At 42.5% G+C, this 21,559-nt stretch overlaps 2 protein-coding genes across 18 annotated transcripts in view; both read left to right on the top strand.

Moving 5' to 3' along the window:
• The window catches only part of IL1R1 (interleukin 1 receptor type 1), a 78,422-nt gene extending 72,689 nt beyond the window's left edge, over positions 1-5,733 (top strand). For 9 of the 10 annotated variants that reach the window (XM_053200384.1, XM_027069352.2, XM_015065156.3 and 6 more), the window contains 3 exons: positions 732-875; positions 1,640-1,807; positions 2,341-5,733. In XM_053200384.1, coding sequence (XP_053056359.1) covers positions 732-875; positions 1,640-1,807; positions 2,341-2,759 — 731 coding nt within the window. In that variant the 3' untranslated portion in view covers positions 2,760-5,733. The remainder of the gene's footprint in view (positions 1-731; positions 876-1,639; positions 1,808-2,340) is intronic. The other variant, XM_053200383.1, reaches the window with a different exon arrangement.
• A 9,313-nt stretch (positions 5,734-15,046) lies between these two features.
• IL1RL2 (interleukin 1 receptor like 2) overlaps positions 15,047-21,559 on the top strand; it is a 44,265-nt gene continuing 37,752 nt past the window's right edge. For 2 of the 8 annotated variants that reach the window (XM_053200382.1, XM_053200381.1), the window contains exons 1-3: positions 15,047-15,868; positions 17,168-17,402; positions 20,189-20,384. In XM_053200382.1, coding sequence (XP_053056357.1) covers positions 15,424-15,868; positions 17,168-17,402; positions 20,189-20,384 — 876 coding nt within the window. In that variant the 5' untranslated portion in view covers positions 15,047-15,423. Of the gene's footprint in view, positions 16,392-17,167; positions 17,403-20,188; positions 20,385-21,559 lie in introns of those variants that run through there. The other 6 variants (XM_027069356.2, XM_027069357.2, XM_027069359.2 and 3 more) reach the window with 6 other exon arrangements.

Genomic DNA, 21,559 nt, shown 5'->3' with positions numbered 1-21,559 from the left:
TCTTTCCATACCCCCAAACTTCAGCTTTCCCCAGCTAACTCTTGTACCTCCATAAACTTTTGTAGGCTTTTGTGTGACTTTGACTTGTTTTACTCTGAAGTGCTCTATCCCATGGTCTTTGGCATTTTTTTCTGTGTTACTGTATACAGTGCACCCTTGAACAACATGGGAATTAAGAGCACCAACACCCCCATTCCCAGTCAAAAATTTGAGTATAAATTTGACTTCCCCAAACTTAACTACTAATAGTCTACTGTTGACCGGAAACGTGATGGATAACATGACCGTTGATTAACACATACTTTGTATGTTGTATGTATTACATACTGTATTCTTATAATAAAGTAAGCTAGAAAAAAGAAAGTGCTATTAAGAAAATCATAAGGAAAATACATTTACAGTATGGTATTGTAAAAAAAAAAAAACCAAAATGCATATAAATGGACTCACACAGTTCAAACCTGTATTGTTAAAGGGTCAACTGTATTATAAGATTTAGGTGGAAATTTAATACAATGCACCTCAGTTTTATACAGTATCAATTCTAGATGGCTTTGTACATTAGTATGCGTTACTAAGTTGTGATAATGAATAGGTTAATATTATCAGGGATTTGGGATTGCAGGCCAATCCCAAAAATGGTTTCTCTGGGATGATGATATTTAATTTGGTATGCTCAAATTTTTAATTCTTTTGATTCTAATATATTTTTTCCCTCTTTTCTGCCATAGTCCCTGATTTCAAGAAGCACACAATTGGTGTGTTTGTCATGTTAACTCTAGTAATTACATGCTCTGTTTTCATCTACAAAATCTTCAAGGTTGACATTGTGCTTTGGTACAGGGATTCTTGCTATGATTTTCTCCCTCCAAAAGGTACAACTTTGTATTCTATGCAATATTTCCTTGTTGGAGATAAGGGGTAGTCAAGCGATGTAGAAGATGGCTGAGAGGGTGTTTACTTAAATTTTAAAATGAAATGTGGCATATGCAAGAATAGTAGCTATTCATGTACATAATTATAGTTTTGGAACTGAATAGACTAAATAGCATTGTTTTCCAGGTTACTGCTTTAGTGTTCATAATGGTGGGGTAGACAGGCATTGAGAGCATCTGTTTGTAAATCCAATATGCATTGTTGAGGGCCTGCTCCATGCTGGTTAGGACATAGATGACCCCATGATCTGTCTTCAAAAGAAAGAAATAATGATTTTCATGTGTCAGGGAACCTCTCACTTTCTCTTTTGTTTAAATCTTGCAAAAAAAAAAAAAAAACCCAATACTGCAATAATACATAAAAGGAAGAATGATAGAATTCAGGGCCAAGACACTGGGGAAGAAGATAAGACCAGTGAGGTAAGGATAGTTCCCAGATCAAGAGATAGACAATCTCTGCACCTGAGGTGGCCATTCAACAACATAAGAACACCTTCATAGTGTAAAGCACAATAAATAGAAACTTGTAGATGAACACTTTAAAAAGTTGCTGTACTTTGGCATTGCTGCTTCGTTCATACCATCCCCCACACAAAATTAATAATTCATTCCGAAATGCATGTTTGGGGTATTGACTTTACCAAATCTTTTGGTCCAGATAGATTGGATCCAAATACATCTAAATATTTTACTTTCCCCTCTAGCTTCAGATGGAAAGACCTATGATGCATATATACTATATCCAAAGACCCTTGGGGAAGGGTCCACCTCGAACTCAGATATTTTTGTGTTTAAAGTCTTGCCTGAGGTCTTGGAAAAACAGTGTGGATATAAGCTGTTCATTTATGGAAGGGACGCCTATGTTGGGGAAGGTATGTGTGTCACGGAAAAAAAAAAAAAACCAGTCTGGTTGTAAAAATAATTGCTAAAGCTAGGTTTCATCTTTCTAGAAGAACTGTGGCATAGGTGTATATATTTGGCAGTGTTAAGCACTCCCCAGTGGTTGGTAGTGATGATTTCCACATCTATTAACTGCAAAAAGTACTTACTTTTCTTGTATTTTGTTGGCACAAGAATTGACGAAGTTTTATTTAGTTTTGGAAAACTTCAGAACTAGTTAGATCCACTGGTTACTTTACAACTGAGACAGTAAAATAAGAGTGGAAGAGATCAAATGGTTTAAGGCTTTAAAGTTTATACCAGGAGTATTCTGAGTTCGAAGTGAAATATTCAGCTTTTGTGGGCCAGGTGTTAAGCTGGTCTATAAAATCAGAAGCTTCTTTAATCTCAATTAGGATGAGAAAAAAACATTGTACGACATAGGGGATGGGGGTCGGGTCTTGGTTTGGGAGAGAATGATTATAAATTGAAATTTTCCTTACTCTGCTGGGCTTCCTGTTTTCAGACATTGTTGACGTCACTAATGAAAACATAAAGAAAAGCAGAAGACTGATCATCGTTTTGGTCCCAGAGGCATCAGGATTGGGCTGGCTGGAGAATTCATCTGAAGAGCAGATAGCAATGTACAATGCTTTCATTCAGGATGGGATTAAAGTTGTCCTGCTTGAACTGGAGACGATCCAAGACTATGAGAAAATGCCAGAAACCATTAAATTCATTAAGCGGAAACACGGGGCCATACGCTGGTCAGGGGACTTTAGAGAGGGCGTGCAATCTGCAAAGACAAGGTTCTGGAAGAATGTCAGGTACCACATGCCCATCCAGCGGCAGCCACCTCCATCCAAACACCAGTTACTGTCCTTGGCCATGAGACCAGACTCGAAGAAAAAGCTTCAGAGGGAGGTGCATGTGCCTCTCGGGTAGCAGGGAGAAGCTTGGCCAAGAGTTCCTTGGGTGACTCCTGTCTTCTGGCATTGCAGGCCAGGCTGTGCCCTCACTGACTGTACAGTCATAAAATGCACGTGTAGAGTCTCTTATCCTTGAGGTCACCTGGAATCGGATTGCTCAGGGAGCAGGATGTGGTGACAATAGCAGGTCAGGGCAATTCAGAACCGAGAGCTTGGCAGTCCTTTTTAAAAGGCAACAAATGCCCTGTCCAAATGTTTGAACTGCTGAGAACAGGCACCAGGACAGCAAATGAGAGGAAAGAACAATCAGGAAATATTTATCATCTATAAATGTTTTTATGGAGCTGTCCACAGTCCAAGGAGGGTGGCTGTGACCCAGCCCCCGGGGATAGCATGGTCACTGGCCGCCCCAGAGGCTTTCCTTGGCAGTGCTGCAGGCAAAGTGAGACTGGTATTTCACAGAGGAGGGAAGAAGTATGCTTGGAGAACTTTCCATTTGCTTCGCATTTTCCCTACCCATCAACAGCCAGCAGTCTGTTTCCAGAGACTGAATTTCATTTCACAGCCCTTTAAAATTCTCATTTCAGTGAAAAAAAGGATTGCATGTTTTTGAAATCACCTTAGCTTTCTGCTGGAGAGAGGGCATTTCAAAAGCAGGAGTAGCGGAGAATAGATCCACTCTGGACGCCTTCCCCCCTGGAGTGACCCTTCTGTAGCACCTTCCTCTTGTGCATTCCATTTGACTCATCATGTCTTTGGAAGGACAGCTTCCCAATCCCTTCCTCCTCCTTCTCTGTCACACACCTGGCCCACGGATTAGCCTTCCTTCATAAAATGCTGCTCCAAGCTCCTCCTGTTCCTACTGAAAACACCTCTCCTGGTTTAGGACCTAAAGCCCAATTATGCATTTGCATTTCACCACTGCTGCCCCCAAACCCCCAGTCTGTCCGCACAGCTGTGCCCCTCTCTGTCCTGCTCTGTGAACTCCCAGGTCAGCCTTTGCACACTTCCACACCTGCCCCTAGTGTTCCTTCATCTCTGCTTCTCCTTCCAGTCTCCTCTGACCAGAATGTCTTCTGGAATTTTCTCCAACCCCCCAGAGTTGTATGAAATTCAAAATTTACCCCAACTCTGTTTCTCTAAGAGATTTCCCCAAGAAACTGCCCTGAGACACCTGCTCTCTGCTCTCAGTCTGATAGCACTTAGTCTGCTGGCCATCACTTTATGAGAAGGTAGTTCTGTGTCCCAACTAGAGAGACCCTGCTCTCTGCAGGAGGGGCTGTCTCTTGTAGTCTGCGGTGTCTTCACGAGTAATTAGCACATGTGACATAGATTTGTGTGGGCCTTTCTTGTTGAAAACTGTCCACAGATTCTCATATTTAAGTTTTACAATCATCCTAATTTTATAGAGAAAAGAAGTGACCTGTTTTTTGTTTTGTTTTGTTTTTGTTTGTTTTTTGTTTTTTAAATCACGCTTAGTGCTGTCAGACGTAGGGCTTCTAGCTCCGTCGCTGGCTTCTTAGTGCAGTGTCCTGAACGCTTGACTTCAGGTCATCGAGTGTCCCCTTCGCCCCTACCCTGGCACTTTTGTGAGAAGAAATGACTGTTTTCTGAGATGGTGGCTGAGTCTAGAGATGCTTTCTTTAAGAAACCAAATTCTAAACTTTTGAGTGTTGGAATTTACAAAAATTGTTTCGAGTTTACGGAAAATGTTTCTGCTGTCATATAGTCTTTCCCAAAAGGTAGATATTTCTTAGTGAATTAAAAATGAAAGCAAGTTGCTGTTTTGGTCTAGGACACGGTTTTTTAAAACGTGATGATAGTCCTTAGAGAAACCCTGGAAAACTGCAAAGCCAAGTTCATGTGCCATTTGCTGAGGGGCACGGGCACCATTTTTAGAAGTTGTATGAACATGGACAGGCCCTATGTTTTTTTTTTATTTTTTATGCTTAATGCTATGGGTGAACACAGTCTTATATAGCATATTTTTTCCCCCTGAAAGCAGTTAGAGCCAGACAGAAACAGAGTTGAATGCTTTGCCTCTTCTCTTTCTACCTGCTTTTTCTTAAATTCAATCTGACAGCATCGCGTAATAGTGCTGTTTTGAGACTGTTGTTGTTGTTGTTGTTTTTAAAAAACTGCCTTATTTTTATTTGCCAGCATATACACGAACTGTAGCCAGAAGTCTGTGGGGCTCGGGCAGGGGGGCTGTTATGCCCCCAAAAGGCCTATCAGATGCTTAAAACGTATTATGTTGCTGATCATTTTTAGTCTGTCATCTGTAAAATATACTTGCTGTGTAGTGTCACGAAAGCCAATTCCGAACATTAGACTTAGCAGCAAAGTTGGCCAGAAAGTAAGGAGCGGGGAGAACAACCAAGAATTACCAGCAGCATTTGCACCTGGAATTTCTGGAGGGACAAGAATCAGGGGATGTGCCCTGGGACCAGGAGGGGCCCCAACAGGAAAGTGCATGTCGCCTGTCACTCCCAGTCCTTCCAGGGGGGATTCCGGGGGAAGGCGGGGGAAGGCGCTACACTCCTAGCTCCCTGGGAACTTCCTTTGTTTTATTGTTTTCCCTGAAAACCTCTTTTAAGCTCTTCCTTTCAGGCCTTTCCCATTAATTAGATTTTACTGCATTATCTGATGGTAATTTTTTTTGTTTGTGTGAGTGTTTAAAGGAGAGTTTGCCATAAAGCATTTTGCTTCCAGTTGTCAAAAACTGGCTTAGCAGAATTTATATCTTCCTTCTTCCACCTCCCTTTGTTTATTTGCAATAACAGAAAAGGTAGTGAGCCATTTTTCTCAGTGCTAGTTTTGATAAATTATATTTTTATTGGTTAATGATGAAGGGTTTTTAAAAACGTGTTTGTACAATTCTAAGCAGATACCAAGTATTTTTATATAGTAAAACACCAGATTCATGTACAGCATGTATCACTGATCGATGGACTGTACTTGTTTTCCAATAAAATTGGCAAAAGCTCGTATTGAGAATCCTCATTAAAATCTGTTTCCATGCCGGCCCTGCCCTGGGCTTGCTGGGTCATACTCCCAGGTCTGATGTAGGGTGAGGACACCTTCTGTCTGGGGAATTCAGGGTCCACGAGCCAGCCAATGAGCTCTGGATCCCATCTCTAGCCTCAACTCTACTCCATTTGTTTGCTTGCTTCTAAAATGGATTAAAATGTGAGTTTTATTACTGTTAACACTTTATGAGTCCAAAAAAGACAAGGGCAACATCTGTATGGACTGTTCCACATTTTGCAAAAGGTTTCGTTGAGTTCCTCCTTTGACCCAGGAGGTGAACACAATTGGCCAACGTGTCCACAATGCAAGCTCACCATGCTCACAAACTCTAAAGATCAGAGAGCCCTCTGCATGGTCGGTGCTGCTCTGTTCTCGCTTCAGAGAGATTCTCAGCAAGCAGGGGGGCTCTGGTGGCACCTGGGGAGCCAGCCTGGGGAGGCAGGTTAGCCTGGGGTCTGAGGACCCATCTTAGATCCTGCCTCGGACTCGCTGTGCAAATTTGGACCAACTATTTGAGCCCCAGTTTCCTCACCTATAAAATGGGTATAATATCTAATTCACTGAGTTGTGTAAGGGTTAGAAAGATGAAGTACATTCTGACAGGCAAAGTGCCTAGCATGCAGCGGGCCCTCAGCAAATGGGAGTTTGCTTAGTAGTCATTCTGTGAATATGCCTGGTTACCTCACGTCATATGGGAATCTGCAAATAGAGTGGAGAGAGAAGAGTAATAAACCAGAAGTGGCAACTGACACCAAGGAGGAAGTAAAGCAATCAGAAAAATAAAGTACAAGTGGCCAGATAGAGCTGCGTGACACCGAGGCCAGGAGCCCTGCTCCCCTCAGCCATGGCATCTCTGTATCACCGAGGGGTGGGGACTGGTGTTCGTCCAAGCTGACCCTCTGCTGACAGTGGGCTTTAATGGGTGTCTAATGTCTAAAGAAAGGGAGTCAGGGGCGCCGGGGTGGCTCGGCCGGTTGAGCGTCTGACTCTTAATTTTGGCTCCGGTCGTGATCTCACAGTTCTTGAGTTCAAGCCCCGTGTTGGGCTCTGTGCTGACAGCATGGAAGCTTCTTGGGATTCTCTCTCTCTCTCTCTCTCTCTCTCTCTCTCTCCCTCCCTCCCTCCCCCTCTGGCCCCGTACCCCATGCTCTCTCTCAAATAAAAAACATTATTTTTAATTAAAAATTTTTTAAAAAGTAAAGGGGTTTAACACATTCCTGAAGGATTTTTCAATAAAAATGAAAAAAAAAAATGCAAGAACTTCAGAAAATTTCAGAATCAGCTATCCAGAAAACTTGCTTATACAGAATTTCTCACTGGAAAAATTCAGAGGCTTTTTAGCATATTTTGGTTATTTTACCAGTTAATGTATTTTTTAGCAAACAACACAATGTCAAGGCTAACAACCATTCAAAAAAATCATTTAGAAGTGTTTTTGTTTTTGTTTTTTTGGTCATGAGGATTTTTATTCTCTTTACTAAATAACTTCCTTAGAATAGGGTTTTTGTTTTTCTGTTTTCTGGGTGTTTTTGTTTGGTTGGGGTTTTTTTGGTTTTTTGTTTTGTTTTGTTTTGTTTTTGTCTCTAGAAATGTTTCTCAGTAAGGGTGCCATCTGGTGGAAAAAACATGAATATAAATTCCTGCACTGTCGCAGTTTTGAAACTAGAGCAAAGCACTTCGTTGTTTTGTGCCTCCTGTTTGCTCATTTGTGAAATAGGACAACCTAGGAAACCTGTGTTTCAAGGTTTTTATATGTGGAAAGACTCTGTCTGGTGTCTGAGAAAGAATCCCAAGATACATTTTTTTAAAAATTTTGCCTTTTGTTCAATACATATAAAACAAATTTAGTTTTAATTTTTTGGATTTTTTTATTTCAGAGAGTGGGAGGGAGAGAGCACATGGGGGGAGAGAAAGAATCTCAAGCAGGCTCTACACTCAGCATGGAACGCAAGCTAGGGCTTGATCCACAACACTGGGATCATGACCTGAGCTGAAATCAAGAGACAGGGACTGAGCCACCCAGGCGCCCCCCAATTCATTTAGCCACAACATAGCTTTTTCAGATTATGAAGTTTTGGGTATGGAGGGAGAGGAGGGCATATTATCTTGGTGTTAACTTCTAAAAATGATGATAACTTTTACTTAATCCAGTTTTAGCAAGTCAGGATCTTTCTAGTTATTTTTAATGTACACTTGACCCTGGGACAACACAGGTTTGAACTGCTCATGGTTCCAGGGTCACCTGTAGTAGGTTTCCCAAATATTAATTGGGGGACTTATAAGTATCATATGGTTATAAAATCAGATCTCCTCAAGCTAGTTTGTCAGAAGAAAATCTTTTCACTTTTGAGATGAGAATCTGTTCGTGTGGTAAGTTGGGCTTGATGTGAAAGTCACAGAGGGGGGGTAGCAGGTGGGAAGAGAATGTTCTGGAGTTGGAATGGGGAAAGTTGTTCCTTTTTTACTTTTTTAGATGCACAAATGGATCAGGACAGTAGTCAAAATTCATAAAATATGAAAAATAGATTACACATAAAAATGTACATGGGGAGACAGGTGGGAGGGACCTCTTTTTGGTATGCCAACATTTATTTTACAACCAAAATATGACTTTGTGTGTGTGTGTGTGTGTATGCAAATATTAGTTTTATGCAAATATTAGTTTTACGCAAATATTAGTTTTAGGGAGGAGAATTACAGGAAATAGAAGACACTATTTAAAGTAACTATTAGCCTTTCAAAACAAAAACATGCTCATCTAAACACATGTTGGTCAGGTTTTGGCTGATTAAAGTACATAAACCCTGTGTGTTCACCTTAAATCTGCAGCCCAAATATTAACACTGTAGTCAGGAACATGTGTAGTTGTTAGACCAGTTGAGCCTGTCCCACTTGAATCTAGCCCCACAGAATACTGTTGAGACTCCTCCAGGCTTGTGCTGGGAGTTGGGAGATTAATTTGCTCAGAGTGAAAGTCAGCGAAACTTGTTTTTCTCAGAACCTTTGACCTGGAAGTGATCCCAAGTGTAGCTTAGTTCATACTTCTGGGTCTGAGATGAGCTGCAGGAATACCATTTCTCAAGGTTCCCTGGTTTTCCTTTCACTAAATATATCCTGAGAGAGAGAGACTCCTGGGACTTCTTTAGTGAGAGGGGATTGCATGTTTAACATCTTCCATGGGAACCCCCTTCTGCTTCGCCCAAGTGGTTAATCCTGCCTGGCTGCCACTCCTGTTTCTCTCCTCTGCCATCTTATGTCACTCATCCTGCTTAGCCTGAGACACACTCAGCTGCTCGGTCGCCTTCACAGCTGTGCACAGTGGCCTTCCGTTTGAACACTACTGTTAAGAGGAAATGTACAATTCTGCCTTCTTCTGAGTTCTTATTTCTAAAACCTGGACCCCACGTCCTCCCTTAGATTCTCAAACATAGGGGAGATATTTTTGCTCTCAAGTTTACTTTTGGATTATTTTAAAGTGTTAATGATGTGCCTCATGTTATGCCAGACACTGGGAAAATTCTAAAGTCAGATAACACTTAAACCTTGTCACAGAGAATAGTGTGAAAGGAGAAAGCACTTCGGGAAATGAATTCGTATGGTAGAGGGTCTTAAATCCCTGACTAAAATATCTGCCTTTTTTGATTCGGAGTTGGTACAAGGGAGCTATTGGAGATTTTGGATGGGAGAACATAAGGCATAAATAAAGTTGGCCGGGGTGGGCATAATGATGCAGGGGAATTAGGGAGTAAAAGTTTAGGGAGGCTGTTGGCAAGTGGGGACAGTAATGCCTCTATGAGTTGATTGTATGAGAACCATTTTTCTTAAATGAGTTTAAAAAAAAAACCAACCTTTTTGCATTATGGAAACAGTATTGGTTTGAGAGAATGCAGAAATTTCTAAATAATACAAGTAAGAAAAATTCACCCATTATCTTACAAACTTAAAAATTATTACTAACATTTTATTGTCTTTCTATTGATAAAGCTGGGATCATATAATATGAGCAGTTTAATACCCTTACTTAGTAAAAACATTTGCCTATATTACTATTATTGGAAATGTGATTTCTGAGTGATGATTAAGCCTATCAGGTGAATGATCCGTAATTTAGCTTTTCTGCTTTGATTGGATATTCCTTGATCTACTCCAGTAGCCTCCTACCTGGGGCCACGTTTCTCTACTTGCTACCTGATTCCTCATAACCAATTTTTCACGCCGTATCGAGAGTAAATTGCCTTTGATTTTATCTATTTATTTATAATTTTTTTTTACATTTATTTATTTTTGAGAGACAGAGAGAGACAGAGCGTGAGCAGGGGAGGGGCAGAGAGAGAGGGAGACACAGAATCTGAAGTAGACCCCAGCCTCCAAGCTGTCAGCGCAGAGCCTGATGCAGGGCTCGAACCCACGAACTGTGAGATCATGACCTGAGCCGAAGTCAGATGCTCAACCGACTGAACCACCCAGGCGCCCCTGATTTTTTTTTTTTTAACTGAAGTATAACCTACATCTGGAAAGGAACACATACAGAAACAGGTCCATGAAGTTTCACAGACACGTTTTGTCCATACTGCCAGCATCCAAATCAAGAAAGGAAGGTGATCAGCATGGGAGCATCCCTGTTATGTGTCCCCCAAGATACTGACAGCCCCTGGCCCAAGGGAAACGGCCATTCTGACTTTTGACAGCAGAGATCAATTTTTCCTGTTTTTGAAATTGAGGAGGGCACCTTTTGGGATGAGCACTGGGTGTTGTATGGAAACCAATTTGACAATAAATTTCATATATTAAAAAAAAAAAGAAATTTATGTAAATGGAATCAAGTAGTATGATGTCTGTTTTAAAATCCATTTTCTTTTGCTTGACGTTATATGGATGTGAGACTCATCTGTGAGATCTGTCCATATTGTTGGCTACACTTGGGTGTGGTTTTTATTCATGGCTCTATGAGATCCCATCGCATGAAATCAACCATACCTGTTTCATCTATGCGATTGTTGATGGGCATTTGGGTAATCTCTAGTTGTTTACAGTTATAAACACTACTGCCGTGAATATTCTAGCAAATGTCTCTTTTGTGAACATATGCATACATTTCTACTTGGTGTATCCCTCAGAGTGGATTTGCTGAGTTAGCTTCCGAAGATACTACCAAATAGTTTTCCCACGTAGTCGTGCCAATTTGTGTTCCCACTAACAGTATATGATAGCTCCATTTGTCCCGCATCCTTCTCAACACTTAGTATTAACAGTTTTTATAATTTTAGCCATTTTTATGAGTTTTTAATGCTCAATGTGACATTTAAAAATGCAAATAAGGTTATATTTCTTTTCTGCTTTAAATCTTCGAATAGCTTTTCATTTTACCTAGAATCAAATCCAACCTTCTTTTTATTGCCTACGGGCCCCTTGGGTGGTCTAGCTCCAGCCTACTCTGTGACTTCTTTTATCCAGCATTTCTGCTTATTCACTCTGTTCAATTCACACTGGCCTGGCTTCCTTTATGCTATTTTGAAACATGCAAACTCTCTCCTCCTTCAGAAATTTTGTACTAGCTGTTCCTTCTAGAAGGAGAACTCTTTCCCCAGATATCTATGAATGCTCAGTGAATGAGTGAATGAAGGGATCACCGAGCCTGGGGGAGGGGCAGGCCTAGGACCTCAGGAAACCCAAGCTGCTGCTTCTTCCCTCTCCGGAAGCTCATTTCATTCCAGCAACAAAAGCCTGGCACAGAATTGCTGCTGTACATTTCAAGTCTCCCAGAGACTACAAATGTGAGAACTGAAGAACCTGAAAGGCATGAAGATCGCGGTAGAACTTCCACCCCCGCCCTCCCAACCCCAGCCTAATCCTGCATTTCAGAGCATTTGACCATTACATGTGAACATATCTCTGCTTCATCCTCACTGGGGAACTTGACGCGCGGGTTGGGTTCAGGGGGAAATCATCGGATATTTAGCTAGAACAAATAAAAGCCACTGTGTATTGTATAAAACACACATTCGTGTATATGAATACACATCACAACCTCGTCTAAGGAGCAAATAGACTGAAGGTAAAAGTCAACCCAGCTGAACTCAGTGATGCCTCCATTACAAAGATTGCTGTTTTACACCTGCTCTCAGAATGATGTAAAGGATCTGTGGAGAAATGGTTTCACTTCATAAAAATAAATTAATGAATAAATAAACCATTGGAAAGAGGCCATTAATCATGGCTTGTGCCCAATGACATTAACTTCTAAGAATGTTGCCATTGCAAAAATATCTGCAATTAGGGAAGACTGACAAGGAGGAGTCAGTGGGAGAGTGAGAATAAACTCCAGGCTCATCAAGTATCTCTTGCTGTCGGGCACCCTGCAAGGAGCGTTTCACAAATGCCACCTCTGAAAAGTGGGTGTAATCATCCCTCTGTCATACATAAGGGCTGTTGCTGGGGTTTGAACTCCCTGGCAGGGAGAGGACAGTGAGGTACCTCTATGCCTCCCTTTGAAAGCAGCTACATGAGACATCAGAGGCAGAATTTAATGAGTTCTCTGTAGATCAATAAAACGAAGGCAAATAACCAGGTGGGTAAAAGGGCAAAGCACGTGAGAAAACATTTCCTAGGGGACATATAAATGGCCAATGCACATAGGCAAAGATGTCCCATCTTACTAGGAATTCGAGAAATATAAAATAAAATCACAAGATAGCTTTTACATCACTAGACTTGCGATACTGGCAAAATGTAAAAGTCTGACATTATCAAATATTGCCAAGAACGTGAAGCAATGCAAACCTTATGCTCTAAAGGGTGCCTAATGTGGAGAAAATGAGGGATTTTCTAATACAGTCACAGATGCATCTACCCAGTGATGCCTCAATTTCACTCACTAGACAACCTCTCAAAAAAAGCCACACAAGAGAACATTACAGAAATCTTCACCATAGCACTATTTTTAAGAGCAAATATAAATTGGAAACAACCTGTATGTCTAAAGGAGAGGGATACATAAATGGGAGTACAGTCGAACAATGGAACATCATACAGTAGTGACCTTGAATGATCTAGAACTAGAACTACACTCTTCAAAATGTTTGCATTTATGTTGCTTAAGGAACACACACACACACACACACACACACACACACACACGTACCGGAATGATAAGCACTAAACAGGATAGTGAGTTTGGGGGTGGAACAGGATAGTGAGTTTGGGGGTGGGGGTGTGGGGGGAAGGTATACAGAAACTTGGTCATTGTGATTTCTGAGTCTGGGTCTTGCTTCCATGACTTATGATTTGTTTTGAATTGGTTAGCTGTTAACCATTGCATGTTGCACCTCTAAAAGGAGAATTTTTAATGTGAAAATCAGAGAAGAAGAATAAAGTGACTGAACTCAGGAAGTTCCCCGCACAAAACAGCAATTTTCTCAGGGCCATCCTAAAGCAAGCCTGAGCTGAGCCACAGAGAAGCTCCATAAATACATTGTTTGAATTCCTACCTCCCCTTTTGTCATTAGCAAACAATGCTCTCCGGTTTCTCCAATCTTTCAAGGTAATTAAGGGCCTGCCCTAGATGTTTTGGCTTTCTGTTGTTTTTAATTGCAACGTTTACATCCTCCTTAAAAACAACATTTCCATCCTCCTGATAGGTTCTGCCTTCGGAGCCAAGTGGTTCCCCCTCCACCTATCAGGAAACACAGGCCTAGAAACCATCCTTGAAAGCGTAAAGTGGCCGGTCCAGAGCCTCACCAGAAAAGGAAATAGCAGAAATGTCTCTTCGAGGCACTGCAGGGGTGGGGGTGGCGGGGCTGGTAAGGCACGTTGGAACTTCTAAGCTTTGGGGCAACTATACTGATTGGATTTGGCACTCGTGACTACTGTCCAGCTATAAAAAAAGTAAGATACGACACAAATTTTTTTATAAGGCAGAAGCTGAACAAGACAATGAGAGTTAAGAAAAAAATGGAAATAACTTTTAACACTGCTTACAGCAATGGTTCTGTATGTATGTCACTTGACAGTTTTCGTAGTAACACGTTTGTTTTGTTTTGGGTGGGTGCCTAGACCTTCCTGAATGTACATGTACTGAAGAACCTCATTTAATGCTGATGCTAGGGGAAAGGAATAAAGATCTCCATTTGCAGCTTACCAAAGGGGTCCTCCAAGTGTGAGAGGCCTAAGGGTTGCCAAGGTGTGTGAAATCAAAACTATTTTCATAATAGTATTCAGACCCTATTTATTGAAAGGGCGGGCCTACGCCCGCCGACTCCATCTTGTTCTGTGTCCTTCACCTTGACCACGCCTCTTCCCCTTGAGTAACCTCCTGCTCACCCTTTCAAACTTCCCGATCAAAACACGCCCGGCGACCTGCGTAACAGGACTCCGACCCTTCCCCAGCCAATCGGCTGAGGCCACAGCCATTACCTCACCAACTGCCCCTAGACCCCAATAAAATCTTTGTGCTTTTGCAACTTGCTCTCTCTTTCCTGGTATCTCACCGTCCCAACGGTGCAGGTAGGGGATTGAGCTCGAGCTAGCTTGAATAAAGGCTCTTTGCTTTTGCATCGGACTCGGCTCCCTGGTGGTCTTTGGGGATCACGAATTCTGGGCATAACATTTATCTTTTTAATTCTCATTCTCTCCAGTCTTTTCCTTGAAAGTGGATTTTTTCAGAGGCTACCTGACATGTTACATCCTAAGAGGTTTGATGCCGAAGCAGCTGTGAGAATCCAGCTGTCTTCTGTTAAGTCAGACATCAAAGAGACTTGGGAACATTAAGCAGGGGTATGTAGTAGTATGTAGAACAGTATGACTTTCCTCAATAAATTTGTTCTGGAAAGTTGTTATTTTTCATAAGATGCATGACATTTATGTTAACACTTATGTTAAAGTCTATTGTTTGTATTTAAAATAAACAAGAAAATAAGCGTTTTAAATGCTCTCCGTCTTAATTTCTGATATAGTAAATATTGACAGCAGTAACCCACGTAAACAAGCACTTTAGAATCCTCAATAATGTTTTGAGTATAGCAACTTGCAAACCCCTGGCCCCCAGCTTATCACAGAAAGCTGTGCTGGAAATGAAATTGCCGAACTCCTGTCCTGTTCCTGCAGCTGCTTCTGTCTCGCTCTCTCTAAAACCACAAAACCCGCCAGAGATAGCTTGGTCAGGAATCTGCTAAATGGAGATTACATTATGTATATGTGTATATATATATATATATATATATTTTTTTTTTTTCTTCTCTTTCTTCTTCTTCTCCTTCTTTTCTGAGTCCCAGTGCCCTGCAGGCCTATCTCTGGGTGTCTCCTGAAGGCCAGGGCAACCTGTCCTGGTTGATATCATCTTTGGAAATTTCACACAGGAGCCGACTTTGTGCTCAGGTATTTCAGGATCACCCTGGGAGGTCTGCTTTACAGAAGTTAACAGCCTTGACTGGGGCAGGGAAATGCTATTCCTCAGAAGCCATTTGGCACAGCTTCCACGTTGGGGTATTCTGTATAGACCAAGCAGGGCATGTAATAACTGCTCAGACGGGTCTGGAACGGGGTCTTTATGGGGACGATTCGGAATAGATCTAAGCAGACATGACTGCCGGTGAAAGATTTGTCAGCCGCCAGAATATCAGGTAACAACGCCTTTAAACCCACTTCTTCCTGTGATGGCACTATTCCTTCCTACGCTCCCCTTGGGGAAGGTAGGCCTGCCCTGCCCACGGTGGCAAGGAAGTAGTGCGGTATGGAAATGCCACGCCTGGGTTCAGTGCCCGTCTCCCATTCTCCTCTCTCCACGGGATCTTGCCTGCTCCCGCCGGTCTGGCAGGTGGACACCGGCCGCGAGTCTGCGGTTGAGCCAAGCGGGTGCGGCGCCGGCCGTCGGAAAGGTGTGGAGGGAAAGTGGCCGGCTAACATGTGCACGACCCAGAGGCCGGAGATCGGGACTCCCGGGAGGGCGGCCCCCGGCCCGCCGGGCGACCTTGGGGGAGCGGGCTCCGTCTCTGGGCGAAGGTGTGCAGTTCCCGCTACCTGCCGGTCCGGCGGCGCTCTGGCTTCCTCTCCCTTTTCCGGCGGCCCTTTGCCAGGTCGGCCTAAGCTGGCTTCTCCCAGGTGAGCTGGTGGTGAGGGCTCCGTTTGGACCGCCAGGCCCAGGCGGACCCCGAGGCTAAGGCGCGCAGGGGAGAGGCTACGCGGGACGCACAGGTGGGGAGCCCAGGTGGGTGGCGTACCGCTCACCCGGCGCAGGGCGCACACCCGCCTCGCTGCGGGTTAGCAGAGGTCACGCCACCGCGGCCGCAGGAGGGGCCAGGGCGCACCCCGGAGCTGGGAACCTCCCTCCCTACGGAGATCACTTCCCGGCACCGCGCCTCCCAGCTCCTCCCGCTGATCCCTCTCCAGCCTGCAGGATTCTGGAGGTGGGGCCGGAGCGGGGAGTCTTTGGCGGCACGTCGGGTAAATGTGGGCACCCCGGGAAGACAGGTAGGCCTGGGCTAGGACCTCTGAGATTCGTGGTCGCCGTCCCCGCCGAACCTCATCCGCTCCCACCTTGTGTCTTCCTTGTCGCCCAACGGGGGGATGCTGGCCCTGTTGTTCTGCGGCGTGTCCATCGCGCTTCCACCCTTTGTCAGAGCAGGTACGTTGGGCCGTCCTCGGGTCTGGGCCACCCTCACCCACCTGCCTCCTTGCGGCTCTGTGGGAGCGCCTGCGCGGCCCATCTGGGGGCTCACAAGAGCCCCCAGCCTTTCTGCTACTTCCACCCCAGGGGACCAAGTGAAGTTAACGCTGAGTGGGGAAACAGCAAGTTCCCAGCATCTGACGCTCAGCCCCAAATGTCCCCTTTGGGTTTTGAGGCACCTTTGGCAGGGGGAAGGTGGGGGGGGGGGGTGAGGAGGTGTGGATAGGCAAATTTGGAAGTCTTGAGTCCAAAGGCTCAAAACCCAGCAGCAGAACAGACTTCTCCCAAGAAGACACGCAGTGCAGTGCCATGCTATGCGGTTCAGTAGAAGCGAACTTTAACATGAGCAGATTTTTAAACAATCCTCTTTGGGATGAAATACTTGCACCTTTTATTCAAGACAGAGTGAAATAACTGGGTGGCAGAGCACAAAGGAACAGGACAAGGGGGCTCAGAATAGGAACGTGTACTCAGGCAGATAAGGACTCAGGGTCTTAGGAAAGAAGGGACAGAACAAAATCATCCCAGACAGAGAGGATGAGTCAATGTCTTTTATGGACACATTTTTGTCCATAAATCAAATCAGCAGACCATTTTAGGGAACTCCCACGCTGAGAAAACTCTCCAATACAATTTCAAATTGGCTAGAAAATTGAAGAGGCATTTGTTAAAAGTGATAATAAATAGCACCAGAGTTCTCTTTCATGATCCCCCCCACCGCTTTCTTTCCCTAGATGCATGCAAGGATATTAGAATGTACAAGGAGACACCTTCCGCCGGCCAGCCTTTTGCTTTTAATTGTATAAACCTGTCACCAACGTCCGGGAAAGTACATGTAACATGGTATAAATATCCTGGCAAAAGCCCAATATCCACAAATGCACAGTCCAGAATTCACCAGGAGCAAAACTGGATTTTGTTTCTCCCCCTGACACAGGAGGACACCGGGATCTACCAATGTGTCATAAAGTAAGTTGCTCATTTAAAATAGAACTAAGTCCCTCTTTCTGTCTCTTTTTCACACACACACACACACACACACACGTGTGTGTATAGTGTTATAACCATATATATATATATATATATAATTCTTTTAGGAAAATTCTTTATAAACTCTTAATAAACATAGAAAGCTCAGTGAGAAGAATAAAATAGTTTTATAACAGTTTGTTACCAGACAGTTTCCAGTGAACACATTTTACACTTGATCTCAGCCAAAATGCCGAGAAGCGATCCAGTGAACACATTTTAAAACAGAACAGGTTTATAAATCAGTTGTTGTAACATGAAATGCGTCTTTTCCCATTGATCTAAGGCCACAGGCCAGACCAGCTTAAAAATCTGTTTCTCCCATTGTTATTGCTGCCTTCTTTCTTAGAATGCCAGAAGTTTTCGTGACAGGTGGCACAACCAGATGGGTCTAAACCTCCTTTGAGCACCTTTTTGTAATGGCACCACAATAGGAATTTAACAGTGACTGACAGATATGTTTCAGGCCCTGTGCTAAGTAAGCCTCATGTTAGGATGTAATGTAAATGAGTGAGTGACCCAGGGCTCATGGCAGGGAGACAGTTGAGCCTGGTGGGGGCTGTGGAGAACCAGAAAGCATATGTCCCACCAAAGGCAGCAATCTCTACAACTCAAGCCCATTTTCTAAGTTTTCAGGGAACCTGGAAATTGTATGTATGTGTGTGTGTGTGTGTGTGTGTGTGTGTGTGTGTGAGTTTTCAATAAGCTTTGTGAGTATGGCTTAAATAAAACACATTTGTGGACAAATTTTGCCCAACGGCCTCAATTTTGTTACCTTTCCTTACTGGCATGCATGTCTTTAACAAATGATTTGATCTCTCTGAGCCTTGATTTTCTTATCTGTAAAATGGAAGTAACGCCAGCCTGATAGGGTTGAAGGGACAATTAGCTGAGATTATATGTGAAATTGGTACTGGAGAAAGGTGATTGCGTTTGCCCAGTGGTACACAAGTGGGAGTGGCTGTGAGCCCGTTTCATGGCTCCTTTCCACAATTTCACTCACTGTTTAGATTAAGGTGCTGAGAAGGTGTCTCGTGGAGGTCTCCTGTCCTGTTTGACTCTGGGTTATGACATAATAGAGCTGGAGATTGTGCGGCACACAAATTCATCTGGATGCCTGGGCTGGATTTAAAATACTTAAATCTGGTTGCTGTGAAACAGGGAAAGATCATCTTTCCTAGAAAGTAGACACAGATGCTGCTGTCATGGAAAAAAATAAGTGTGAATTCTCAAAAATCATTAACATACAGATATGAGACATACTTAGTAAACTGTATATTTTTACGCTGAAGTAATTTCAAATTCCTACAAAGTTTGCAAGAATAGTATAAAGAACTCCCACCTATCCTTTATCTAGATTCCTCATTATTTTAACATTTGCCCCATTTACCTTATAATTCTCTCTCCCTCTCTCTCTCTGTCTTTCTTGCTCTCTCTCCATATATGACTGATCCCTGAACAACATGGGTTTGAATTGCATAGGTCCACTTATACATGGATATTTTTTTGATGAATATAGTACATTACTGTAAATGTATTTTCTCTTCCTTATTATTTCCTTAACATTTTCCCTCTAACTTTATTATTTTTTTCTTTTTTCATTTTAAAGAGAGAAAGAGAGAGCATGAGCAGGGGAGAGGGGCAGAGGGAGAGAGAGAATCCTAAGCAGTCTCCACACCCAACGTGGAGCTCAACAGGGAGCTTGATCTCACGACCTTGGGCTCATGACTTGAGCTGAAATCAAGAGTCAGTCGCTCACCTGACTGAGCCACCCAGGTGCCCCTCTAGCTTACTTTACTGTAAGAACACAATATATAATACACATAACATACAAAATATGTGTTAATCCATTGTTTATGTTATCAGTAAGGCTTCCAGTCAACAGTGGCTATTAGTAGTTCAGGTTTGGGGGAGTCAAAAGTTCTATGTGGATTTTCAACAGTGCACGGGGTCCAGTGCCCCTAACCCCCTCGTTGTTCAAGGGTCAGCTGTATATGTATATTACACGCAATATTTTTTTTTCTAAGCCATTTCTTCTAAAACACTTGAGTTGTATGCGTCGTGTTCCTTTAGCCTTGAGTAGTTCCATGTGTGTTTGCTGCCAAGAATATTTTCTTAGTTATCATATTCAGGAACCATCATATAACATTTTTATCTAACTCCCAATTCACACTATTATTTTGTCAATCATCTCGATTTTTCTTGACACATTTTGTTCCTTTCCTTTCTGGTAGAGCATCCAATCTGGGATCATGTATTGCATGGGGCTGTCACGTATTTTCAGTCTCTTTTCATCTGGAACAGGTCCTCTGTGCTTCACGACATTGACATTTTTAAGGAGTACAATTATTTTATACACTATCCCTTCATTTGGGTTTGCCAGACATTTCTTCCTAAGTAGGATGAGGCTGAGCCTTCTTGGCTGGAATAGCATGTAGTCTGTACCCTCTTCAGACAACACACTCAGCAGCTCATGGTGTCCATTTGCCCCTTGGTGGTGGTAATCAGTTGGATCACGTGGTTAAGGTGTTGTCCAGGGTTTCCACAATATAAATATTTTTTTTTCCTTTTTGTAAGTAATGATTTGTGAGATGCATCCCACCTCGTTTGAGGCAGAGGGCTTGCACAATATCTTGAAGATGATTTGGCAATCTGGAGGTGAGTGGATTCATTTGATTTTGTGACTGTTGGAGTTTACGAGGTTTCAATTTGCCATTTTCTTACAGCTATACAAACACCTGTCACAGAATCCATGTAAACCTAACTGTGTTAAGAAAATATTGGTATTGTTTTTCTGGAAACAGTCAACTGATTTTATCAGATGAATACAAACAAATATTACATGCCGGAAAAGACGACAGTCTTACCTGTCATCTGAACTTCCCACAGAGTTGTGTTTTGGATTCAATAACGTGGTACAAGGTAAAAAAAATAATTTTCCTATGATATTTTTCTTCTTCTTTAAAACTTACTCGTTTTGGGGGGGCCTGGGTGGCTCAGTTGGTTAAGCATCCAACTTTAGCTCAGGTCATGATCTCACAGTTCATGAGTTCGAGACCCACGACAGGCTCTGTGCTGACAGCTCAGTCTAGAGTTGGCTTCAGATTCTGTGTCTCCCTCTTTCTCTGCCCCTTCCCTGTTCTCACTCTTTCTCTGTCTCAAAAATAAATAAGCATAAAAATTTTTTTTAAACCTGTTTTTAGTTTAAGTTGTATCTTTTAAGGCAGAGTTGGTAAAGAGATTTGAGTACGTAGCTAATTGTTAGCTAATTGATATTGATAATTTACCCAGCTGATTATTGATTTTAAAATTTATGGTTCTTATAACTTTGTAATATTTTATTCCTTGTATTCACCACCTCCCTGCTATTATATTTTTTGAGAACTATCCTTGGTTATTCTTTTATTCTAACAGATTAATAAATTTGAGTGGGTACTACATGCACATGATTCAATAATCACAAAGTATAAAAAGTCACCCCTGGAAAGTATCCTCTGCTCTCCCGAGCTGTATTTGCCCTGGGCCTGTCACACCTTTCCTAGCACGTGGCTGCTTTTATTACTTTCTTCTATCCTTTGCATTATTTTTATATCATGCTATCCAAGCAAATAAAACTATATCTTTGTCCTTCACTTTTTATGAAAACACGAAATCCTTGACTCACCTTTCTGCACCTTGTGTTTCCGCCTTGGAGCATTCTCTTTTCTTGGCTGTCCCGGCAGATATTAATGTCTAAGACATAATCCTAGGCAGGGAGGAGAACAGGCTGGTTATTTAAGATAGAATTAGTTTTCCTGTAATTCTGCTTGTTAGCACCTGTCGGTACAGCCATCTGGGGCGTGATTTTTCTCTGTGGAAACCTTTTTATCACCTGATTCAATTTCATTAATGGAGAGAGGCTTATACCAATTTCTCATTTCTTCCTGAAAGAGTTTTGGTAAGATTTCTTTTTTTGTAGGAAATTGCTCCTTTCATTAAACATTTCAGATACTCTAGCATGCAACGGTTTATCATCTTTGCTCTTTTGATGTCTGTTTCTGCCAGAAGGTTCTTCTTTTAATCCCTGTTACAATGTATTTGTCTCTCACTGTCTCACT

This window comes from Acinonyx jubatus, chromosome A3 (assembly GCF_027475565.1).
Source record: "Acinonyx jubatus isolate Ajub_Pintada_27869175 chromosome A3, VMU_Ajub_asm_v1.0, whole genome shotgun sequence".
Classification (NCBI taxonomy): domain Eukaryota; kingdom Metazoa; phylum Chordata; class Mammalia; order Carnivora; family Felidae; genus Acinonyx; species Acinonyx jubatus.
Note: the sequence above shows the minus strand (reverse complement) of the source record. Positions and strands in the feature narration are given on the sequence as shown.